Raw genomic sequence first — 19,776 nt, 5'->3', positions numbered from 1 at the left:
CCCTCCGGACTACATTACCCATGAGGCGCCGCTGCCGCCGCCGGAAGCGCGATGCCGCCGCAAGGGGGTGTGGGAAGCAGGCTTCTTCCTTTCCGGTGCTGGGTGCCATCAGGTGAGGGATTGTGTGTGCTCGGCCTTTCCCTCAATCTGGTTCCATCCCGGGCCCGAGGCGGCCATCCGCTCGCCCCGCTGCCGCATCCGCCCGCCGCCACCCTAGCGGGACGGGACGGGGCTGCTCCCGCGGCGCGGGGCCTCTGCGGCCCGCCGGGAACGCGGCCTGGGCGGGCCGCGGGCCTCGGGAGGCCGGTGGAGGGCCCGTGGGCTGCGCTTCGTCGGGGCGGTCTGGGCGCCTGGGGTGTGGGGCGGGGAGGGGAGGGGGACACTCGCTTGGACCCAGGGTTGCCCGGTGTGAGCGGAGGGCCGCGCACTGCAGCGTAGCGGGTGCAGGGTGATTACAGGCCGCACGTCCTGGTTGGGCTCCGGGTCTGCAGTTGGTTTGTGGTGTTTTATGCCACAATGCGATCGTAGAGGCGGGGGAGCTGGGGATGGCAAGAGCTAGGCCGTAGGTGGGCAGACTCGAAAAATCACACGTGAACTGGGGTTTTTTTTGTGCAAATAAAATGAGCTGCCGTTTTCTGGTGGTGATTTGGGTGGGGGTTTGATGGAGTTCACTTAAATCTGCTAATTGCTGCAGGTGTGTGAGAGCTCAAAGGCTTTTAGGGGTAATTAAACCATGTTAAGAACGAATACCACACCACTCACAGTCACGTCCTTCTTTAGATTAATATTTACAACTTGTTTTGGATGTTAACTATCGATTTGGGTAGTATCTGACGTACATGTCTGAAAATTCCTCAGCTGAGGAGTTCAGCACTTGAGAACACATGAAAAGGAAGAAAATTGCCAAGAATGGTAACTGCCATGTGTTCTGTTGGAGGCCGCCAAGTGTGAGCTGTGTTACCAGGTGAGGCAGTGGTACAAAGAAGCTTGAGAGCATCCTGTGTTTCAGTGGTGTTATGTGTATGGTTTTATGCAGTGTCTCTGTTGGAAGCTGTTCAAATTTGGAATCGGATTTGGTGCACATTTTTCATTGACTTCTCGATTCAGCAGGTAGACCAACATGGGTGCCTACAAGTACATCCAGGAGCTATGGAGGAAAAAGCAGTCGGATGTGATGCGATTCCTCCTCCGTGTCCGCTGTTGGCAGTATCGCCAGCTGTCTGCCTTGCACCGAGCTCCCCGGCCAACCAGACCAGACAAAGCTCGCAGGCTGGGATATAAGGCCAAGCAAGGTAATGAGACATAGAGGTGAAGTCCATGTGCTTCGTGATGGCGTGGCCGAGTTTTTATGTCAGCTTCCTTCCTTCCTTACGTGATAGTAGAGCAGCAACACCTGGAACTTAAATATTCCACAAGAAACTGAAGTGTCTTGCATGAAACGAACTTTAATATTACGTTAAATTGGTAGTAGCGCCCACTGCCCAAAACCTTACTTCATGGAGTTTTGAGTTCATGCCTTCTGTGGCTGTTCTGGCAGATGGAGATCAAGCGGGCTTTGGCTTTAATTCTTGTTCTTGTGCTGTGTCACTACTGCAGAGCTGACCAGTGCTTTTAGTATCCTAGGTTTTGGGGGGTGTCCTTTGTCTGCCCAGATTTTGTCATGTGTTACTTTGACTGTATTACAGCTGCGTGCACTTGAGTAAGCAAGATGATGTAGTTTGTACTGTCATTAGAAAACAGTTACTGCTCAATGAAAGAAACTTGGGGAAAGTGGCCATCCCTCTGTAACTTGAGCAAATCCTTGAAACAGTTTGTTCACTATGAAAATACTAAGAGTCTACATTTCTGTTACTGTTTGTGAAGTTTGTCTAGCTTCCTCCTTTTTCAGGGATCAGATTTCAGCAAGGTTTGTGGATGGTTGGTGCTTCAGTGCTTTATGAATGTTACGATCAGAATATGGGATTTTAGGTTTGGGGTGGTTGTTTTGTTGGGTGTTTTGGGGTGGGTTTTTTTGTGTTACAACGTAGCTGTAGCTGTTCTTACTGTATTTGGAACTGGGTAGTGGAAAGGTGCCATGAGCTCTGGTTTGCAACTGAAAAATAGTTGTGACAGGACATCACTTCCCTTACTCACTTGTAATGGAAATAACAAAAACATCTTGTGCTAGCCACCCCCAGTTGTAGATTTTGGTGAAGATTGGTATAGTGACCTAATTTTGCAGGATTTCCTGTAAAGTTTTGGGGTTTGGAAATGCAGTGTGGGCATCAAAATTGTGTTGCTGTGATCTGCTCTTGCTACATGACAGAATTCTTCTAGTTCCTAAGTCACCATTTCTTTTAGGTTACGTTATCTACCGTGTCCGTGTTCGCCGTGGTGGTCGTAAACGCCCAGTTCCGAAAGGTGCAACCTATGGTAAACCTGTGCATCATGGTGTTAATCAGCTGAAGTTTGCCCGGAGTCTTCAGTCTGTAGCAGAGGTGACTATTCTGGTTATTGCTCAGAAACTTGGTGGTAGGAAGGTTGTAGTCTATAGACTAGAGACAAAAAAAAGCGCCCCAAACAACTGTTTTGTTGATGTGTTGGGTAAGAGATCTTGAATACAGATGGCAGGAAAGCACCAGAATGTCTTGAAAAGCTGTATTGAGACAAATGAAAAAACTGTTCAGACTTTACAAATTGGGTCTGGGGGAAGTACTGCTTAGGTGGTTTATTGAAGTTCATAGTGTATGCTTAGTTCTAAAGTATGCCACAGTATTTGTAATGAAAATTAGACATACAACTAGTATAAACCCCAGTAAAAATAAAGGGTTAGGCATGAGAAATAAAAATTCAAATACACTAAGGTGTCTGACTTCACTCATCACTAAATCCCACCGCTGTGTTCCCTGCCATGTTGTATTTATTACCAACTTTAGGTAATGGTCCTTTCACAAAGTATGGATGAGTTCCTGTCTTAAAGTCTGTAGCACCTGTTTGTGTAGTAGCAGTGCTGCACAGTGTACTTAGCTATGTCATCGGATCTGAAAGCAGCGTGCCAGAGACAACCTGGTTCTTTGTAAAATACTTTGGTACCTCACAAGCACAAAGATTCGTGGTTGACTTGTTTTTAGGTGAGATGTTGTTACCCACTGAAATACTCAAAATGGAAACTTTGATGAGATCTTTTAAGTTTCATAACGTCACAGTAGTAGTGTTGAAGAGATGTAGTTCTCGCCTTTCGAAAAAACTCTTTCAGTGGGTTAGAATTAATACCAGTCTGCAGTCTCAAAAAAGAGACATTGTGAAAAAATGGAGACTGCTCATTGCCTTTCCATCTTGAAGCAGAAGACTTTTTTTTTTCTGTTCCCAGGACTTCAAAAATATTCATAAGTGACTTCAGCAAGTTGAATATGTTGGGGGTTTTTAAAAGGAGGAAAAACCCTGTATATGGGACATGGTAATTTAAAAGAAACGCAGATGATGAGTTTAAATTAAAAATGCAGTTCTGTGTTTTCAGTGCTCATGGCATGCTCTTCATAAATGCTATTCCCAGATACCTGATGGCTAATCACATGCTCACTTGTAGTGACAGCTCATGGGCCCTCAGTTTTAGTTTGAAATTTTTTGATTCTAACACACTTTTTCCTGGAAGACTTAGATTTTTCAGACAGAAATATTATAGAAATACAAAACCTTGATTGTAGCTTCTGTCTGCACATAGAAGCTGGTTGGGGGTGGTTGGTGTTTTAATGTTTAATATACGTGTTGCTCTCACATGGTAGAATAAAACAAGGACTTGAAAGAATTTTATTACATATGCAGAAAATAGTCAAGTAAACTAGCAATAGTTTGGGATTGCATTGGGATAGAAGATGGGTGGGCTCCATTGGTTCATACTTTCCCACGGTGATGATAAAGTCCTACGATTAAACACGCTTTTAGTTTTTTAAATAAGGAGCATTCTTGACGGGAGAGGCAGATGGAGTTGCATAATTGTTATTTTCTGCTTTGTTTTGTTTTCTAAACTAAGACTGCTTCTTCCCAACCACAAGTGAGGGTAGGAATAGCAAGCACTAATATGCCAGCAGTGGAACAAAGACTTGTTACATCAGCTCTTTCTTTTCTTCTATCAGTATGGGCTTATTCTCTGCAGAAATGTCTTTCTCCCCTGTAGCTTTGGATGTGCAAATTGATCAGTCTTTCATAACTTCCCACAAAAGATTGTTCCATGGCCCCAAGTGCAGTTTGTGCTCTTCATCTTCATGTTACAATTGTTTTTAACTCTGTATTTACTGATAGGGTGCTTGTGTGTACAAAGTAGTTCTTTCTTTTGTCAATCAAGCACCTTCCTCCTTACGTTATTTAAAACCCATTTCATGTGGGAATCCAAACAGCCTTTTTTTCTTTTTTTCTTTTTTCTTTTTTTTTTTTTTTTTTAATACAGCATTCCTTTCAACTATTACTTTTTCTTGCATCTTTGCAACTGGAAGGGGAACAGTTCTTTTAGGAAGAGAAGGTCTCTCAGGGCAAATTGAAATTTCTAGCACCTACAAAATCTTGAGCTATTCGTACCTCTCTGCATGAATAGTGCCCTGCATCCATGGGTTTACAGCCTTTTGCATTTATTTTTTTCCTCTAGGAACGTGCTGGCCGTCATTGTGGGGCTCTGAGAGTCTTGAACTCGTATTGGGTCGGTGAAGATTCCACTTACAAGTTTTTTGAAGTGATCCTGATTGATCCCTTCCATAAGACCATCAGGCGCAACCCTGATACCCAGTGGATCACCAAGCCCGTCCACAAGCACAGAGAGATGCGTGGGCTGACGTCGGCCGGGCGGAAGAGTCGTGGTCTTGGCAAGGGCCACAAATTCCACCACACCATTGGTGGCTCACGTCGTGCTGCCTGGAGAAGACGCAATACCCTGCAGCTGCACCGTTACCGTTAATTCTTGTAAATGTAATGATCTAATAAAGCTGATGCGGGTTGTTGAATTTACCAAGTGCTTCTGCTGCTTCTTGGTTTATGTGGAGAAGTGTAGAATTCTCCAGGATTTCAGTTGTTTCCATATTTTCAAAGGCTTTTGAAAATGTAATTTGATATTTGTGAAGATTGTAGGCCCCAAGCATAGAGTTCCGTGGTGGATTTCACTTTTGATAAGACTGAAAAGACATGTGCCGTGTGAATTGAAAGCCTAATGGCTAGTCCATGTTTTTTCTGTTGGTCTGAGTACACTTCTTCACTGTCTGTAGGTCAGGGTCTCTGTCTCCTGTGCTTAGACTGAAGACCAGCTTTGATCTTGTGCAATGAGATGTAAACTGAAAGTGCTAGTTTATTTTTTTTTATAGGTGATTAAATACTAATGGCAATTTTATTTTTCAAGTTCTGTTTTTTTGTATGTCTTCAGTGTGAAACCAGCTCTTGAGCCTGTGCTATCTGCAAACGTTGGCTAAATTGACTAAGGACAGAATAGAAAAGTAAGGCTTGCTCTGACCATTAAAGTGCACAGTATTTTAAGTACAGACACTTCACAAAGAACTATACAATGTTTTAGGTTGAATAATAAAACATTGACTGTAGAGTAGGTATTAATTTGTGCAAGATTGCAGGCTGTTTGTTTTTCAGCAAAGACTGTTTCTTGGATCTGTCTTTTAATACTGAACAGAGCATTTCTGTCATGTTGAAGAGCTGCGCTCTTGATTTACTCTGCATGGTTAGGTGGTAGAAATAATCACATTTGGATGACAGACAGTTATAGATGCATGTATTTTAGGCTATATTTTATGAAATTACAGTGTGACCTTTCAGCATGAAGTCAACTTGCATGTAAACAGTGAGAGGAGAATAACTGCAACTTCTGGTAAATTAGCTGCACGGCTGTCGTAGCTTCCACAGATTTCGTACAACGTCCATCGGATAGTGATAGGAAAAGGTATTGATTGAAGGCCCAAGAAGTGGCTGTGTCTTCCTGAAGCTTCAACATGGGATGTGGAAAGATTAAAAAAAAAAAAAAAAAAGTGCTGGGACTGAAATGTCCAAGATTTGCCCTTCAACTGAGAAATGAACTTACTTATTTTGCTGTTTAAGTTCTTAGAGGAGGATGGTAGTCTGAAGAAGAAACTTTTTGGCAGTGTGTTCTTCAAGCCAAGAGGAACAGCTCAAGGAGGCAGTCCTTTCATGACATGTTTTGTTTGGCTCAAACAAGAAAAAATTCAAAAGGAATCTTCTCTTAAAAAGTGCTATCTGCTCCTCTGATGAAGGGAGATTTTTTTTTTTTTTTTTAACCTTCCCTGTGAAGTATCACTAGTATCCTTGAAAGCAGCTCCTGTGATGGTGTAGGACAGGAAGTTCCTAGGAGCAAATTTGGTGAATGAGGCCTCCCTGGAGCATGGAGGGGGTTACGGTGGAGAGGGGACTGATGTTTCCCGTTTCTAGATTTAAGGGCTTAAGGTGGTGCCAGTATAGCCAATGTGTCCATTTCTTTTAAGGTACCAACTTTGATGATGCTGTACCAGGTTTTGTTAAGCTGTCTAGGACCCTTGCCATTGATGGGGGAAGGTGATAGCAGGTGACAGGGCCGTCAGCACTAATGCTGTGTCATTTGCCAGGGTTCAAAACTTCTAGCATGTGGGGGTTGTCTCGAGTGAGACTTGCCTAAGGTTTCCCCTCGTGGTCCTGTATATAGCTTTTTGAACTTTAAAACAGGGAGAGGGAAATACTGTCCCCTCCAAAGTTTATTGAAAGCTACTGATGAAAGTGTATCTAAGAAGGCATGGTATGTATCAGACTAGCTAAGGAAGTTGAAGCAGATGGTACTGTCTTCAAGGGGAGTTGTGGGCATGTACGGCTCATCTCAAGTCTGGGAAATCAGATTGCCTTAGCATCTTCTCACACTGGAAGGGTCTTACACTTCCAAACTGTTTTGGGTTGGAAGGAGGGGAAATGACAGTGCAGTATTTGTGTGAAGAGGAAAGGCAAATGATCTTTATTAAAATCTATTTTTAAAAGACAAAACATTGAGGAAAAACTTCTTTCTTTGGGGTTGTTAGCTTGGGAAACCAGGGTTAGAGAGAGGTTGTGTGACCTGCTTTTCGTACTTGATTTTTGAACCTGTTGTGCAAGGTCAACAGATTGCAAGTCTGTTCCTTATGAGTTTGGTGAAAATCGGTCATCTGAGACCGTGGTCCTAGTGAGAGGCTGTTACTTGAATTCAACCCTCCTTGTACACCAAGTCTGCCTGAAACACAGATACTAAGCTATAGCTGAAGGAGGGCAGGGGGAGGGAAGAGGAAGCATCAGGAATTTCACTAGTGAAGTTTATTAAGACATGAAGGAATCCAGTAATCTGTTTCCAAGGCATCTACTTGGCTCTGCTTGCAGGACTGATTATTCCTCAGTCTGAACGGCTATGTTTTAGATGTAATTAAAAGAGCTATCTGGTTCCTAGGCAAGGCAAAATGAGTACCACAGTTAAACTGCAGAGAAACGGGGTTGTACAGTACCAGCCTATTTCAGCCTGGTATCAGGTGCTGTTGAAAATAGTTGATTGTAAGCTTTTACTAGGCTGGACTTCACTTTTGTGTAAACTGCCTAGATTAACTAACCGCTTAGCCTTTGGTAGAAGGTGAGGGCCTGGCAAGTAACTTGGCCCCTGTTAGAAACTAACTCTGTCCTGGGGGGTGGGATGTGTAAAAACAGATTGTGTGATTTAGCATGTTCTTTAAATAAGCAAGTAGTAAACTCCCTTCCCCCGTAGCTAATAGAAGTGCTCATTACTTGGCAGCACTAGCTAAGCTGAAAAGTACAGACTTGCTAATCAACAGCAAGTGTAATTGTTTCCTTACATTGTCTCCGAAGCATTGGGAGTTTCTGCAAGGCAGCTGTGTGCTGCTGGGCGAGGGATGCTGGTGTGCTGCCTGTGGTAGGCACAGATGCTGATGGAGGGGGCAGTTTGCTCCCTCCTTGCAGCAGAAGGTCACTGAATGTCACTGGTGATTTGGGGGGGGTCTTAGAATGAAGTAATTGGCAATGGAGGAGAGTAATAGTTTGACTTGCTCACTTATCTCTGTCCTTGTAATGCAGCAGTTGTTTGCTAGCCTTGACCTAGTGAGGAAAGTGACTGCATGTGAACAGCCCTGTCCAGCTAATGAATTAAAAAGCTAGACTCTAAAAATAGAGCCTGATTCCTACTCTTTCATCTACTCGCTCTCCAAGATGGGAAAAACCACCATCTTTTTTGCCCTTGTATGGCTCTCTTCTTTTGCAGCACACACAGGTCTAGTTCTGAGAGTATCAAGCCAAAATACTCAGAGTGATGGAAACACTGCTTCAGCCACAAAAAAGCAATTTGGATTTGAATTGGGCACTCTTTTCTGGGGCTTTGAGCAAGCACCAACTTTTTGATCCAGTCCTTTTCAAGTAATTGTTTGAAATGTGAAGCTGTATAAAAGGATGGAGAGCCTGTGGGTACTTCTCTTCATGTGTCAAGGTTCTGAATCAGCCTCAATTTAATAATTACACACGGAGTGTTTAGATTGCAAAGTCTAGCTCCCTAAAGTTAAGAAGTGCCTGAGCCTGCTTACACAACCTTTAATTCAGCGGCTATCCTGCTCTTACCCAACATGCCAGAAGAGGCCTGTGGCAAAGCCAGGATTGGAACCCAGTTCTTCTGGACCCCTTGTCACTGCCTGAAATTTAAGAAAGCATGCTTTTCTTTGGTATCGAGTGATGTTCAATGATATCGTGTAATTAAAGGCTCTTATGTAATGAAGATGACAGTTAATCTCATTAAATACTGTCAAGTCTCCATCATTCAGGGGAACGGAGAGCTGGGGTATCCTGGAGATCAGGGAGCTCAGTGGGAGCAGATGAGTGATTAAATTAAGCCTGACTCTGTTAAGATCAATGCTGGCTGAGATCGCTCTCTCGGAGGGAAGGTAGCCCCCTTCTGAGCCTGCTCAGGTCTCCTTGTGTTGCCTTCCTGGTACCAGGCTTTAGAAAGACCCTTGCTAGTTTGTATGTTGGACCCTAGCTGGCTCCTTAGGGGTTGTGCAGCCTGTGTCTTGTTGCGAAAGGGCTCTGGAGGCACACGTCTGGACCCGAGCTGACTGTCCGTGTGCAAGCTGAGAAGTTCCCTTGGAAACACAAGAATCAAGAGGCGCACTGAAGGAAAAAAGGAGAAGAAAAAAGAAGAGGACAAGTCAGCTGACTTCCAGCGGGGCTTGTTAGTACCCTGGTGCTGCCCGGTGACAGGAACGTGTTGCGGGGGAGCCGGCTGCAGCTAGCCAGGGTTCATCGGCCACGTCTGCGTGGCACAGTCCCCGCGGCATAAACCTGGCGGGACCCGAGTCCCCTCAGCACACAGCTAGCTCCGCGTGCCCGTGTCTGCGGAGTCAATCTGCAACCCCAACAGACAGGGGAGCGGCCACGCTTCCCCAAACCCAGAGCAGAAGGGCCGTTCTCGGTTGGTGCTGCGAACAGTGGGCTGGGAACGGCACCACGTCCAATGCTCAAGCCCCCCATCTTCCAGGCCTCATCACCAGGCTGCGTGTCCATAGCCGGAACAGCAGGCAGAAACCAAGACCCTGTTATGCTCTGCGTTGTGTTCACGCGTGTAACGAAAATGAGTCGCCATCCCCAGAGAGCTCATATGCCAAGTGGAGGAAGTAGCTCATTAGTCTGGTGTTCGCTCATTCATTTATTCATACATTTTTCTTCCAGCATTGTTCTTCTCTGACTAACAAGCAATTATTTGAACCCTTTCCTTGTATGAGAATCGCTGCCCTTCAACTCATCTGCTGTTACGATCCACCTGCCTCTCTCATGGGTTTCGTGATTAGTCAGATGAGTTTAGATAGCAAGTTACGCAACCTTTATAAAGAACATGTTCTGAGCTTTGTGTTTTCAGTTCATTCAGAGCTACGTATAAAAATGTTGTCTTACAAGTTGCTATGTTGTTTGCAACTATTTGGAAAGCAGTTTTGTCAATGCATAGTTAAGCAAAGTCATAGTAAAGCTTTTAAGTAAAACAGAACATTTCTTTTTTTCACTTTGTTTACAAGTTACTGCTACAGGTGTTGACGGAGAACATAGAACATCTGCTTACAACCTTTTTAAGAGAAGAAGACACAAAGTAAGATTCAGCTACACAAGAAAAGTCAAGGACAGATATAGACCAGTTTAAATATTTATAAATTTAGAAAAAGGTGGGAATAAAAGGATTCTTGATTTTTTTTTTAATAGATTAATACATACATTATTTATACAAAGTACATGATTCAGTTGGTTCTATTAAATCTGGAGAATCTAGTTCCCAATCCTAGTGCAGGTAGTTTTATTTTTGATAGATGCCTGGTTGTCCATTCTTGACAGAGGGAGACTAAAAACTCATATGAACTGATAGTGGGATACTAAGTTTTTCATGTTAACACCAATGATTTGTACGGGGAAGATGATTGCTGCCCTTTATGTGTGATACACGTTTTAGATTATACTTGCTGTTTAGGTTTTGGGCCCTGTTTTACCCAAACAGCAATTTTAAAGCAACAGTTATACCATAGCCATGGCAAACACAAAATAAATTAATTGCTATAATGGGTTGCACTGGAAACCCAATTCTTAGATTTATGATTTATATTGCTGAGAAGGAAAAAAGGAGAAAAGAAAACACTGTGAACAACTGAATCACTGTTCTGACCCCTGAGGCTAAATAAAAAACTCCACTATAGTTATTATTTTCACTAGCTAGTTTAATAAAAAATACAAGAATCATAAAACTATGGAAAACATGTGGCAAACACGAGTTCTATTTTCTCCAGTGATGGTCCCATCTGTTTAGAGCGGAAAACTTTAAAATACCTCTCTGATAAACGATCTTGCCTTCTAGTAGGTGCCATTCTGGCAATATTCTGAAATTTTAATTTATTTTAAGAAAGATAATTTTAAAATAAGGAAATAAGAGATTTGTTTCGAACCTGAATAATTATTTTAGCCAAATTATGACTGCGGAAATGAATGCAGAACTGGAATTCTGTCCAGATCATAATGAATACTGAAACTTGATGGGTTTTGCAGGTTTTGCAAATTGTCCTAAAATCATATGAATGGCATTTAAGTTTGAATATTGAATTGTATGGTCCTTTCATAGAAACTTTGTAATAGTAGTAAAGGCTGAAGCAATTTTGTCATATGCAGAGGAGTGAGACAGAGAACCAGGGAAGTGATTACCTTCCATCTTTCCCCCCTTTGGCCCCTGAAGTGGTAACCCTGGACCAGCTCTTTTGGCACCTACTGGCCAACCCAAGCTGACCCATCTCGTTTCTCCTGGTTTTATTACAGCCCTGTGCAACAGGCTACTGCTTGCTGCTGACTCGGTTCTTTTTGTTGTTGCTGTTGTTCAATAGGAGTGAGATTGCCAAAGTTGTAGTCATTTGGGTTTGTGAAAAAAGAGCTTCTCAGCTTCGCGTGCCAACACTGTTGTCAGAAGAGCTGACTCCAGCTGTCTGTCGGGCACGGTGGGGAGGAGGAGAGGTGGGAGAGCAGTAGGTCTAAGCTGGCCAGCTCTGAGGTGGGAAACTTCCTAATTCAAAGATAGCTCTAGTGTAATGTGTCCTGCTGAGATCCGTGACCGAGGACCGGATTAAGACTTGGCATTGCCTCAAAGGGGGAAAAATTTTTTTAAAGTGTGAGCTAATCAAGCCCCTGGCTCTGGTGACAGGAGCAGGGATATGGCATTCGGCAGTGCCTGCCTCCCACCGCATGAATGGCCGAGCAGGGCCAGCCCAGAGGTCTAATGGGCACGGCATCCACTTTTGACAGGAACCAGCGATGGGTGTTTGGAGAAAGGCTGCTGAGCACGGAGCAAGTCCAGCCCGCATGTAGCATCTCCAGTTCTCTGAAGAGCAGGGTAAGGATTTCCTCGCACCGTGGTTGCCCTCGGACCGTCCTGCTCAGTAACTGCAGCGGGACCTGTGTGCCAACAGCCACCCCGGACAGCTGCAAGCTGTGACATCCAGAGCTAGCTGGGAACTCCCACGGGGCTTCTGGCTCCGCAGGAACGCGGGCTGGATCCGTACGCGGGATGGCATCTGAAAGTAGATAAAGAGAAAATGATTGCCTTGACTCATAGGTGCCTCCTGTAATTTGAAATGGGAAGTGGAAATAGAACCTGTTGTGATGGTTGATGCTCCTGGAAGCTCACTGAACCAGAGACTTTCCAGATGACTCAGAGCAAGACGGTTGTTCACCGAGAACTGCTGTATCAAGGATTTGGCAGGATTATATAACAAGCAGTTGTCCTTCACCGCCGATAGCGTGCCTTCTCTGCAAGATTGATGCTTACAATTGACCAGTTTTGAGGAACTGCAATAAAACAAAATGGCAAGTGCCTGGAGGCATTTTCAGGATGCAGCTGAGCTCCTGCCAGGAACAGACCTATTATTTGTTTCTAGACATTGTGCTACAGTTGTTCAGGAAGAGAAGATAAAATTTCACTGCTAGCCTCAGAATGCCACTCATTCCTTTGCAGTGGTCCCGTTTAAGTTGTGTTTAGCATGGCGTACCTTGGTCTATTTAGCAAAAACACTAAAACTAGTTGTGGAGAATGTGCCTCTTCGCAGTTAAAATGTCTAAGGTTCAGAGAGTGATCTTTTTGCTTTTTGGGAGCTGGGGCAAAGCTGGCTTCTTTTGTGTGCTTGAATTTTGCTATGTCTCTTTCAGTGCCCCTCCTGGAAAAGTTTGTACTGGATTGAGCGTTAGTGAAAATTGTCAGTGTTTGTAGCTGGAGGTTAAGAAGATCCTTTCTATCCTCAAAAAAAGTGTTTGCATTCTCCCAGTTCAGAAAAAAAACCCGGAAGAAACAGGAATGCTCCTTTTTCTTAATGTCCAATATCACCTTTTGGAGAAGATAATTGATTGTGGCAGGGAGTTCCAAGAGTATTTTCAGTCCTTGGAGCTGTGTCTGACACCCTAGCTGGGAGTCGCATGCATTCACTGACGTTCATGTAACAACAGATGAAGTGACCAGGATGATTTTGATAAAATTTTAAGTGCCTCAGCAGGAGGTTTTGTTGGTTTGCCCATGACCACTAGAAGGAATGAAAGAATTTGCTTCATTCCTTCTTAATTGTAATGGTTTAGAGCTGAAAGTTCTTACCCTGACTTACTCTAGAGAGCCAGTTTTGCTGCGTGTGAAGCTGGCAGCTGAATCTGACTAAATGCATGTCTGTCTTTATTCACGAGGCTGATAATATCCAGCTCTGTTTCCATCACATCAAATATGAATGGTCCCTTAATAGGAATATCATTGTGTCAGGAGTAATCTGGGCAAGTCACTGAGGCATAACACAGGCCCAAGATTCAGGACAGCCGGAGAGGTCAGTATTTCCACCGCTTGTACAGTGCCAAAACAACAAGCGTAGATTAGTTTGCATCCACAGCAATGTTTGTATCCCGAGATATCCCACAAACATGTTTCTAAGACCCTATGAACATAATTTGGATCTTACACTGATGTTACAGGATTATAACCCTTTTGCTTTCAATCAAGTTATTCCAGATTTATCTGGAATCTGAGTTATTTTAAGAAGCATTGCGTATTTGCAAAATAGTTTGAATACCTCGGGTTTGTTTCTAGCAAGCTTTCATTCTTGCTGCCAATGCCTTGCATACGATTTTGTGAGAGAAACTACATTTGTTTTAACAGTTAAATTTTTATAGCTGGAAGCAATTTTCTTTAGTGTAACATTTCAGAAGCCCTTTATGGCTAGCGATATTTCATTGAATGCCTGAAGATTGAGACCTACTGCATGACTTTATCATGTATAAAGCTTATTATCTGACATAATTTGGTGCATAGCAGGCTTATTTATTTAAAAGGTCACACAACCATATTTCACTACTGGTAATGGCATTTTTATCCATTTAATAGGTTTATTCTAAAGCATATTTATTCCTAATGCATTTTATTCTGCAGCCAGTTAATAACTTTAACTCTTTGGGTTCTTAGCAGAATAGAGAAGCCAGCATTTCGGAACAAGAAGTTTCCCACCTGGGCCTAATCCAGGAGGACACAAGGTCTGATACGGTGTTCCACGCATCATCTCCTGATACAATTCCGCACCTTGAAGCATTAGGCCTTAAATCAGCTTTTGACCTCCAAGTCAGCCAGGGTGAGACAACAATTGGGGAAAAAAACACTGTGTTATATAGAGCTGCTGAAAGTCTGAGGCTGTCCTGGCCCTTAAATTGCTAGCTATCCTTTGGGTAGTTACAGGTAATAATCCTTAGGGCCAAAATATGTTTTGGTTTATTACCCAGAGAAATTTTACTGATTTGAATATAGTTGCCTTTGTTTTGCCTGGATGTAAAAAGACGGTCCTCTCTCTTGGGGCCAATGCACAGGGACCAATGGCATCTGTAAGGAAAGGCTGTTCATTTTCTACCATCTTGGGCTATTTAGGGCCCAGATGCAGGTGGCATTTGCCTCTGTTCATGACCAAGCTGAGTTTTCCCTGGGATTTTCCTTGTAAAATATGCCAGTAATCACTATAAGCTTGTGGTGCTCCAGAGGAGAAAAGCAAGGGCGATACGCAAAACCTTGCAAGAGCTGTGGGTGACATTTCTGACTTTGTGTCCCCTCCATACAACCTGCAGAGTTTTCCCAAGATGAGGAGAAGGTGTCATTTGCATCTCAGCTCTGCCCAGGACTGAGCTTTGTGTTTGTGTCACACTACATCCCTCCAAGGATTAACTTAGTTGACAAAGAGAAAAAGCAAACTGGATATTTATGTTTTGGTGGCCCGGAGGGTTCAGAAGGGAAATGGTGGAGCCGAGCTACATGACTTCTGAAGCAATGGGTTTGATCCGGTGGCAGCAATGCCCGCCACACTGGGAATGTCCTGGCCAGCACCGTGCCAGTGTCACACAATGCCAACATGATCGCTGGCAGCCTGCAGCTTAGCTAACTTCCTAGTGAGCATCAGTGCTTTGAAATAAGATGCTCTGTAGGACGCTGTAATATAAGAGAGTTTGAAAAAGGCAGAAGAAAATCAAGTCTTAGAAGGATGTTTATTACAAAAGACACCAGAAGGAGAAAGGCGGTTGCCCCTGGAGAGGATTGGGTGGTGGGGAGAAGGGACTGGCAGCTGCCAAGAGCGAAAGGCAGCAGTTGTCTGCTGACTGTGCCTTCAATACAACACTGCTGATGTCTTCTCTGAGACAGTACAACGTGTCGTTAGAAATCACCTGTAGTTAAGTCATGTCAGTCTCGGTGTTTCAGTGAAAGGAAAGGGTAGCTCTTGGTGCATCCTTTGCACAATCCATTCTGCTTCTCTCCCCAAAATCACGATTGGCCCGATCAAGAAATAAATATTCTCATCTTTGTTTCATTAACTGATGATTTTATTTCTGGATAAATAGATGATGTACCAGCAGATTAAGTAACTTCTAGCACAAAAAGGAAAAGGTGGGCAGTGATATTACTGCCATATAATATAGGCTTAATTAATGCAAGATTAATGCTTTGTCTTTCCGGACCAAAGGTCCAAGTCCTCACCTTCCATTCATTAAAATCTGCAAGGGCAGCTGAGGCTAGTTGTAATATGTCACTATTGCATGAGGTTATTGCCCATCATTTTGACCAGCCTAGAAGGCCACTTTTATTACCAATTTATGTGAATAAAAAGCACACCTGCAATAACACTGGGTAAGAGAGAAAAGCAGAGGTGTTACGTGCTTCAGGCCATAAACTGACTGCTAAAGAGCTGAATCAGGAAGCAAGTTACCCTATGGGCAAGTTAGTATATAACTGTCTGTTATGAGCTTTTATATCTTCCTCCACGGCTCTGATACTTGGCACTGAGAGACAGGATGTGAGCGGGGGGGAACGGTTTGTGAGCCAGCTCCTCTGTTTCGGTTATACTTAGCTCTGTGACTGCACCGCTCCCGGTACCTAAGCTAGTTGCATTCATGTCATGTAGGCATGCCCTTAATGGGTAGGCTTTAAATGATTCTATATTTAGCTTTTGCTTCTCCCTAAAGCGTTCTGCACGCATTCAGCCTATGAAGGGATGTGATGACAAGCTAAAGACCTCTGGGACCTCCTTATCAGGATTTCTCTTCAACAGAGAGAAAAAAAAAAGTGCAACAATCTGAAGAGTTAGATACATATGTGAAATAGAAATGGAGAATAAGTAGGGCAAGGGGTCAGAAAACACCGTGTAGGGCTTGACCCAAGCCGACTCTGATCGATAGAAAAATTTCCACTGGCTTCCAGAGGCTGAGATTAGTTAGATGAGTTATTGCTATTTATATCATGTAATGTAGGAAAGAAGTCACGGTTATAGCTATCATTATAATGACTTTTAGAGGGCAATATTTAAGCTAGCAACTGAAGATAGCAAGTAAATCTTTGCTTTAAAGAAGCTGGAAATGCAAGGATATGTTTGGAATCAGTTGCCTCACCTAAGAGAAGTGTACTTGTATGAACTAGTTCCACCTGCAGTTGTGGAGCACAAATTATTCAGGACAGAGAGATTCCTGAGGGTTTTGGAAGGATCTCTTCAAACAGGCTGACTGGACAGAAAAACAGTGACAAAGTATTTTATATGGGGGGAAAATAACTTCCATTATATGTAAACCATCGTAAGCTGTAAATGACCAGGGAAGAGAACTTGGACTCACTGTAGATCTGTGCAAATGCCAGCGTTGTTCTGAGCATCAGTCAAACAGACAAATAAGATGTTGGGAATTTTTTCCTGAGGTAATAAGGAACAAAGAACCAGAAAACATGAGGAGCTGTTGGGGCATGAAAAGATGCTGCTCCTTGGCACTCTTCACGTAAACAAATTTTTTCTCTTTGCAAAGTATATGTTTGAGGGTCAAATTAAAATTATTGTAAATGTGCCAGGCGCTGAAGAAATCCAACTCGTCCAAAAGCAGACAAATGCCTGCTGGTGGAAACTCCTACGTTCCTGGCTGGTGTGTGGATGTTTACCGGGATTAGGAGGGCCTCTCTGCAGGGACAGACAGGTGCAGGCATTCTGTCCCGACCTGAGCAACCACCAGCATTTCAGGCCTGAGGAAAAAGAGTCATCGGTCTCCACATACCTCTGGTGAGGTGGCCAAAGTGCATCCTGTCCCACCATGCAGCTATCAACTGCGCTTAACAGTTAAGTCAGCATTAGTTGCTGCAACATTTGTGCCGTCTCCCATCCAGAGGAGGAGAGTCTGTAGCACAGGTGGGAGTCAGTTTGCAACCTCTGGAATTTAAACATGCAGATTTAGCTGCTCCACTTGTGTCGGGTGGGAGGAAAGCGGGGGGGGGGAATATTTGTGTACCTTCCCAGGAGTGGGAAGGGGGTTGTAGAAGCTTTCTGTCCCATCTTCTGTGCTTTTTCCCCTCTTCTGCCCCTTCACACAAGTCTTCTGCAGAGAGCAGCACCCTCAGTGAACAGGGGCTGAAGGATTCAGAGGACTGACCAAACATATGGATTCCCAATTGCTCTTCAGGTGGTCATCCTAGTGCCTGTCCGACCGTCAGGTTGGAGACGTGCCATGCCACTGTGAATGCCAGCAGCACACTGCCTCTCCATAATGCCAGGGTTGGTTTTGCCCTTCATGGAGGGGTGAACAACACATAGGGAATCACATGTCCTCATGGGCATCAGGGATTACCCACTGAGCATCACATCTTGAAGGGAATGTTACTTGCAGCTCGGCAAGTAACACTAGAGCTTTAGCAGCCAAGCTAGGGTCAAAGAGAAGCCCCTCAAGAAGGAGCCCAGGCACCACGACTTGGTTAGCACCCAGAGTCACAGGTTATTATGCCAGCTGTTTTTTTGTATGGGTTTGGAAGAGGTAGGTGGAAAGAGGCTCCAAGAAAAAATTGGCTCCCATATTGCAACCCATAGGCAGAGCGTTGTCTTCCCCCAGGCTACAGGGCAGAATAAAAACCTTGACGCTTGCTGAGAAAGTTTTCTCCTCCAAACACTGAAGTGCCTCTCATGGACTACTGTGGCAGTCCATACCTTTGTGCTTGCGAGCAGACCTACAGCACAGGAGTGGACAGGGCCATTTCTGAGATCTTCTGCATTAGGAACTCCAGGATGGGAGTTATACTGGTTGCACCGCCCCATGGCTACCCACAGCCAGCTCTACCTGCTGGACCTTCTCAGGAAACACACCTTTTGGCTTCCTCTGATGTTGTGGACAAGGAGCCTGAGTGGAAGGCTGGGTAGTGGGCCCATTACTTGCTTTTGCCATACTCCATTCCTAACAGAAGTGCTTGGCTCTTGCAACCCACGTGTGTGTGTGTAGCCACCTCAGGGGAGGACCCAGAGAGGACGTAGTATTGGAGCACAGGGAGCCGTCCAAGGTCATTAAGGAAGGGGTTGATCTGAGATATGAGAGAGAAACAAAATAAAGGCATTCTTGAAGATGGGTGGGAGGTGGCTCCAGGGCTGCAAAGTGCAGCTCCAGGGGCAAGAGCAGGCTGAAACTGCTATAATGATCCCCGGGAGTCTCAAAAGCAAATGGTAGAAGATACTAGAGGCTAGAATCCACCTGGGAGGGGCAAAGTCCTGTCCTGGTGGTAAATAGGAGAGACTGAGACTGGGAGCAATAGCATGATGGCCTCTCCCTACAGCATCCTACGAAGCTGTGTACGTTGCCTTTCCCATTTGTCCCGCCAGGCAGGAGCAGCAGCATTTGTTCTTGCCCACAAAGGAAGTGGAGGAGCAGTCCTTCCCTTTATTGGCCACTCTCAGGAATGGAGTCCATGGACCTGAAGAACCTGGAGCCTCCCTTGAGCACCACAGACTGCCTGCAGGCCAGGTGGACCTTTGGTCTGAGTGCCAGTGCCTGCATACTCATCTCCGAGCGCTCCCACCGCTACCTGCAGATTGAAGTCTCCTCCCGCCTTATACAACAGCAAGAGCTCGAGTTCTGCAGGTTTTTTTAGCAGTCGCAGTGAACATCTAGGGTTGGTAACCCACTGGTTAGTAAATACCACATAAGCATCGTGTCTAAACCTTAATGCCTTGCCAAAATCCAAAAATAACAAAACAAAAAAAAATATCCCAGACAGAGAATGCACGGGCAGAGAGTACTTGCTCTGCTGTTGTCCCTGATGTTTAGCTTGGTTTCCTAGGAGAATTTGATTTATACACTACCTTCTCCTTTGGGTTTGTTGGCCAGTTTCAGCTGTCGAGAGGCTTGACATGGCAGGACAGGCTAATCTCAAATATGCCAGATTTGTGCTCGGTCCACAAAGACCAGCAGCCACGTGGAGGAGCAAGACAGAGACCCAGCCAGGTGCCCTGAGCATGGGAAGGAAGGGTGGGACGTTGTGGCCCGTACCTGGCCATCCCCAGGGCAGGCAGCACTGCTTGGCCGCCAGCCGAGCAGGCAGGGGCAGTGCGAGAGAGCCAGAGGGCAACGTGGCAGGGCTTAGGAAACGTGGTTTGGAGTCGGTACGACGAGGACAACCGGGAACGTGAGGAGAACAAGAAAGTTTTGCTGTAGGAAACGAGGGCTGGGGGGATGGAGGGCCTGGAGATGGCGGTGGGGGCTGCCTGTGGACCAAGAGGAAAGCTGGATGCTTCCCGGCCGCTTGGCCACAGGCGGAAAAACAGGAAAACTCACCCGTTTACCTTATTCAAGAAGTGAGGAAGCTTGCCCAAACTGACCTGTTTACCTCATTCGAGAAGAGAGGAAACTCACCCAAATTAGGAGGTGGTAAACTACATTTAGCTGCGTTTAACCTCCGCTTGTTAGCCTCATTTAACCCCGCTGCCTCCCTCT

General features: G+C 44.7%; 1 protein-coding gene across 2 annotated transcripts; it reads left to right on the top strand.

Moving 5' to 3' along the window:
* Window positions 1-25: 25 nt before the first annotated feature.
* Window positions 26-4,974, top strand: RPL15 (ribosomal protein L15). Of its 2 annotated transcripts, none has more exons than XM_030010766.2 (4): window positions 26-112; window positions 1,111-1,292; window positions 2,341-2,477; window positions 4,619-4,974. In XM_030010766.2, the coding sequence occupies exons 2-4, from the start codon at window positions 1,121-1,123 to the stop codon at window positions 4,922-4,924; spliced, it is 615 nt and encodes a 204-aa protein (XP_029866626.1). In that variant the 5' UTR covers window positions 26-112; window positions 1,111-1,120; the 3' UTR covers window positions 4,925-4,974. The 2 variants fall into 2 exon arrangements, with proteins under 2 accessions (XP_029866626.1, XP_029866625.1); XM_030010765.2 differs by having other exon boundaries at window positions 33-112; window positions 1,108-1,292.
* The last annotated feature ends 14,802 nt before the right edge of the window (window positions 4,975-19,776 follow it).

The sequence above is a fragment of the Aquila chrysaetos genome, chromosome 3 (genome assembly GCF_900496995.4).
Source record: "Aquila chrysaetos chrysaetos chromosome 3, bAquChr1.4, whole genome shotgun sequence".
NCBI classification, from domain to species: domain Eukaryota; kingdom Metazoa; phylum Chordata; class Aves; order Accipitriformes; family Accipitridae; genus Aquila; species Aquila chrysaetos.
The sequence above is the reverse complement of the archived record's forward strand: the minus strand, read 5'-3'. Positions and strand labels throughout refer to the sequence as shown.

Bases quoted from the DNA above. Each gene is read 5' to 3' on its own strand.
- RPL15 (XM_030010766.2), top strand. From the start codon at position 1,121: ATGGGTGCCTACAAGTACATCCAGGAGCTATGGAGGAAAAAGCAGTCG. The intron at 1,293-2,340 runs GTAATGAGACAT...CATTTCTTTTAG, and splicing joins GGGATATAAGGCCAAGCAAG to GTTACGTTATCTACCGTGTC. The intron at 2,478-4,618 runs GTGACTATTCTG...TTTTTCCTCTAG, and splicing joins GTCTTCAGTCTGTAGCAGAG to GAACGTGCTGGCCGTCATTG.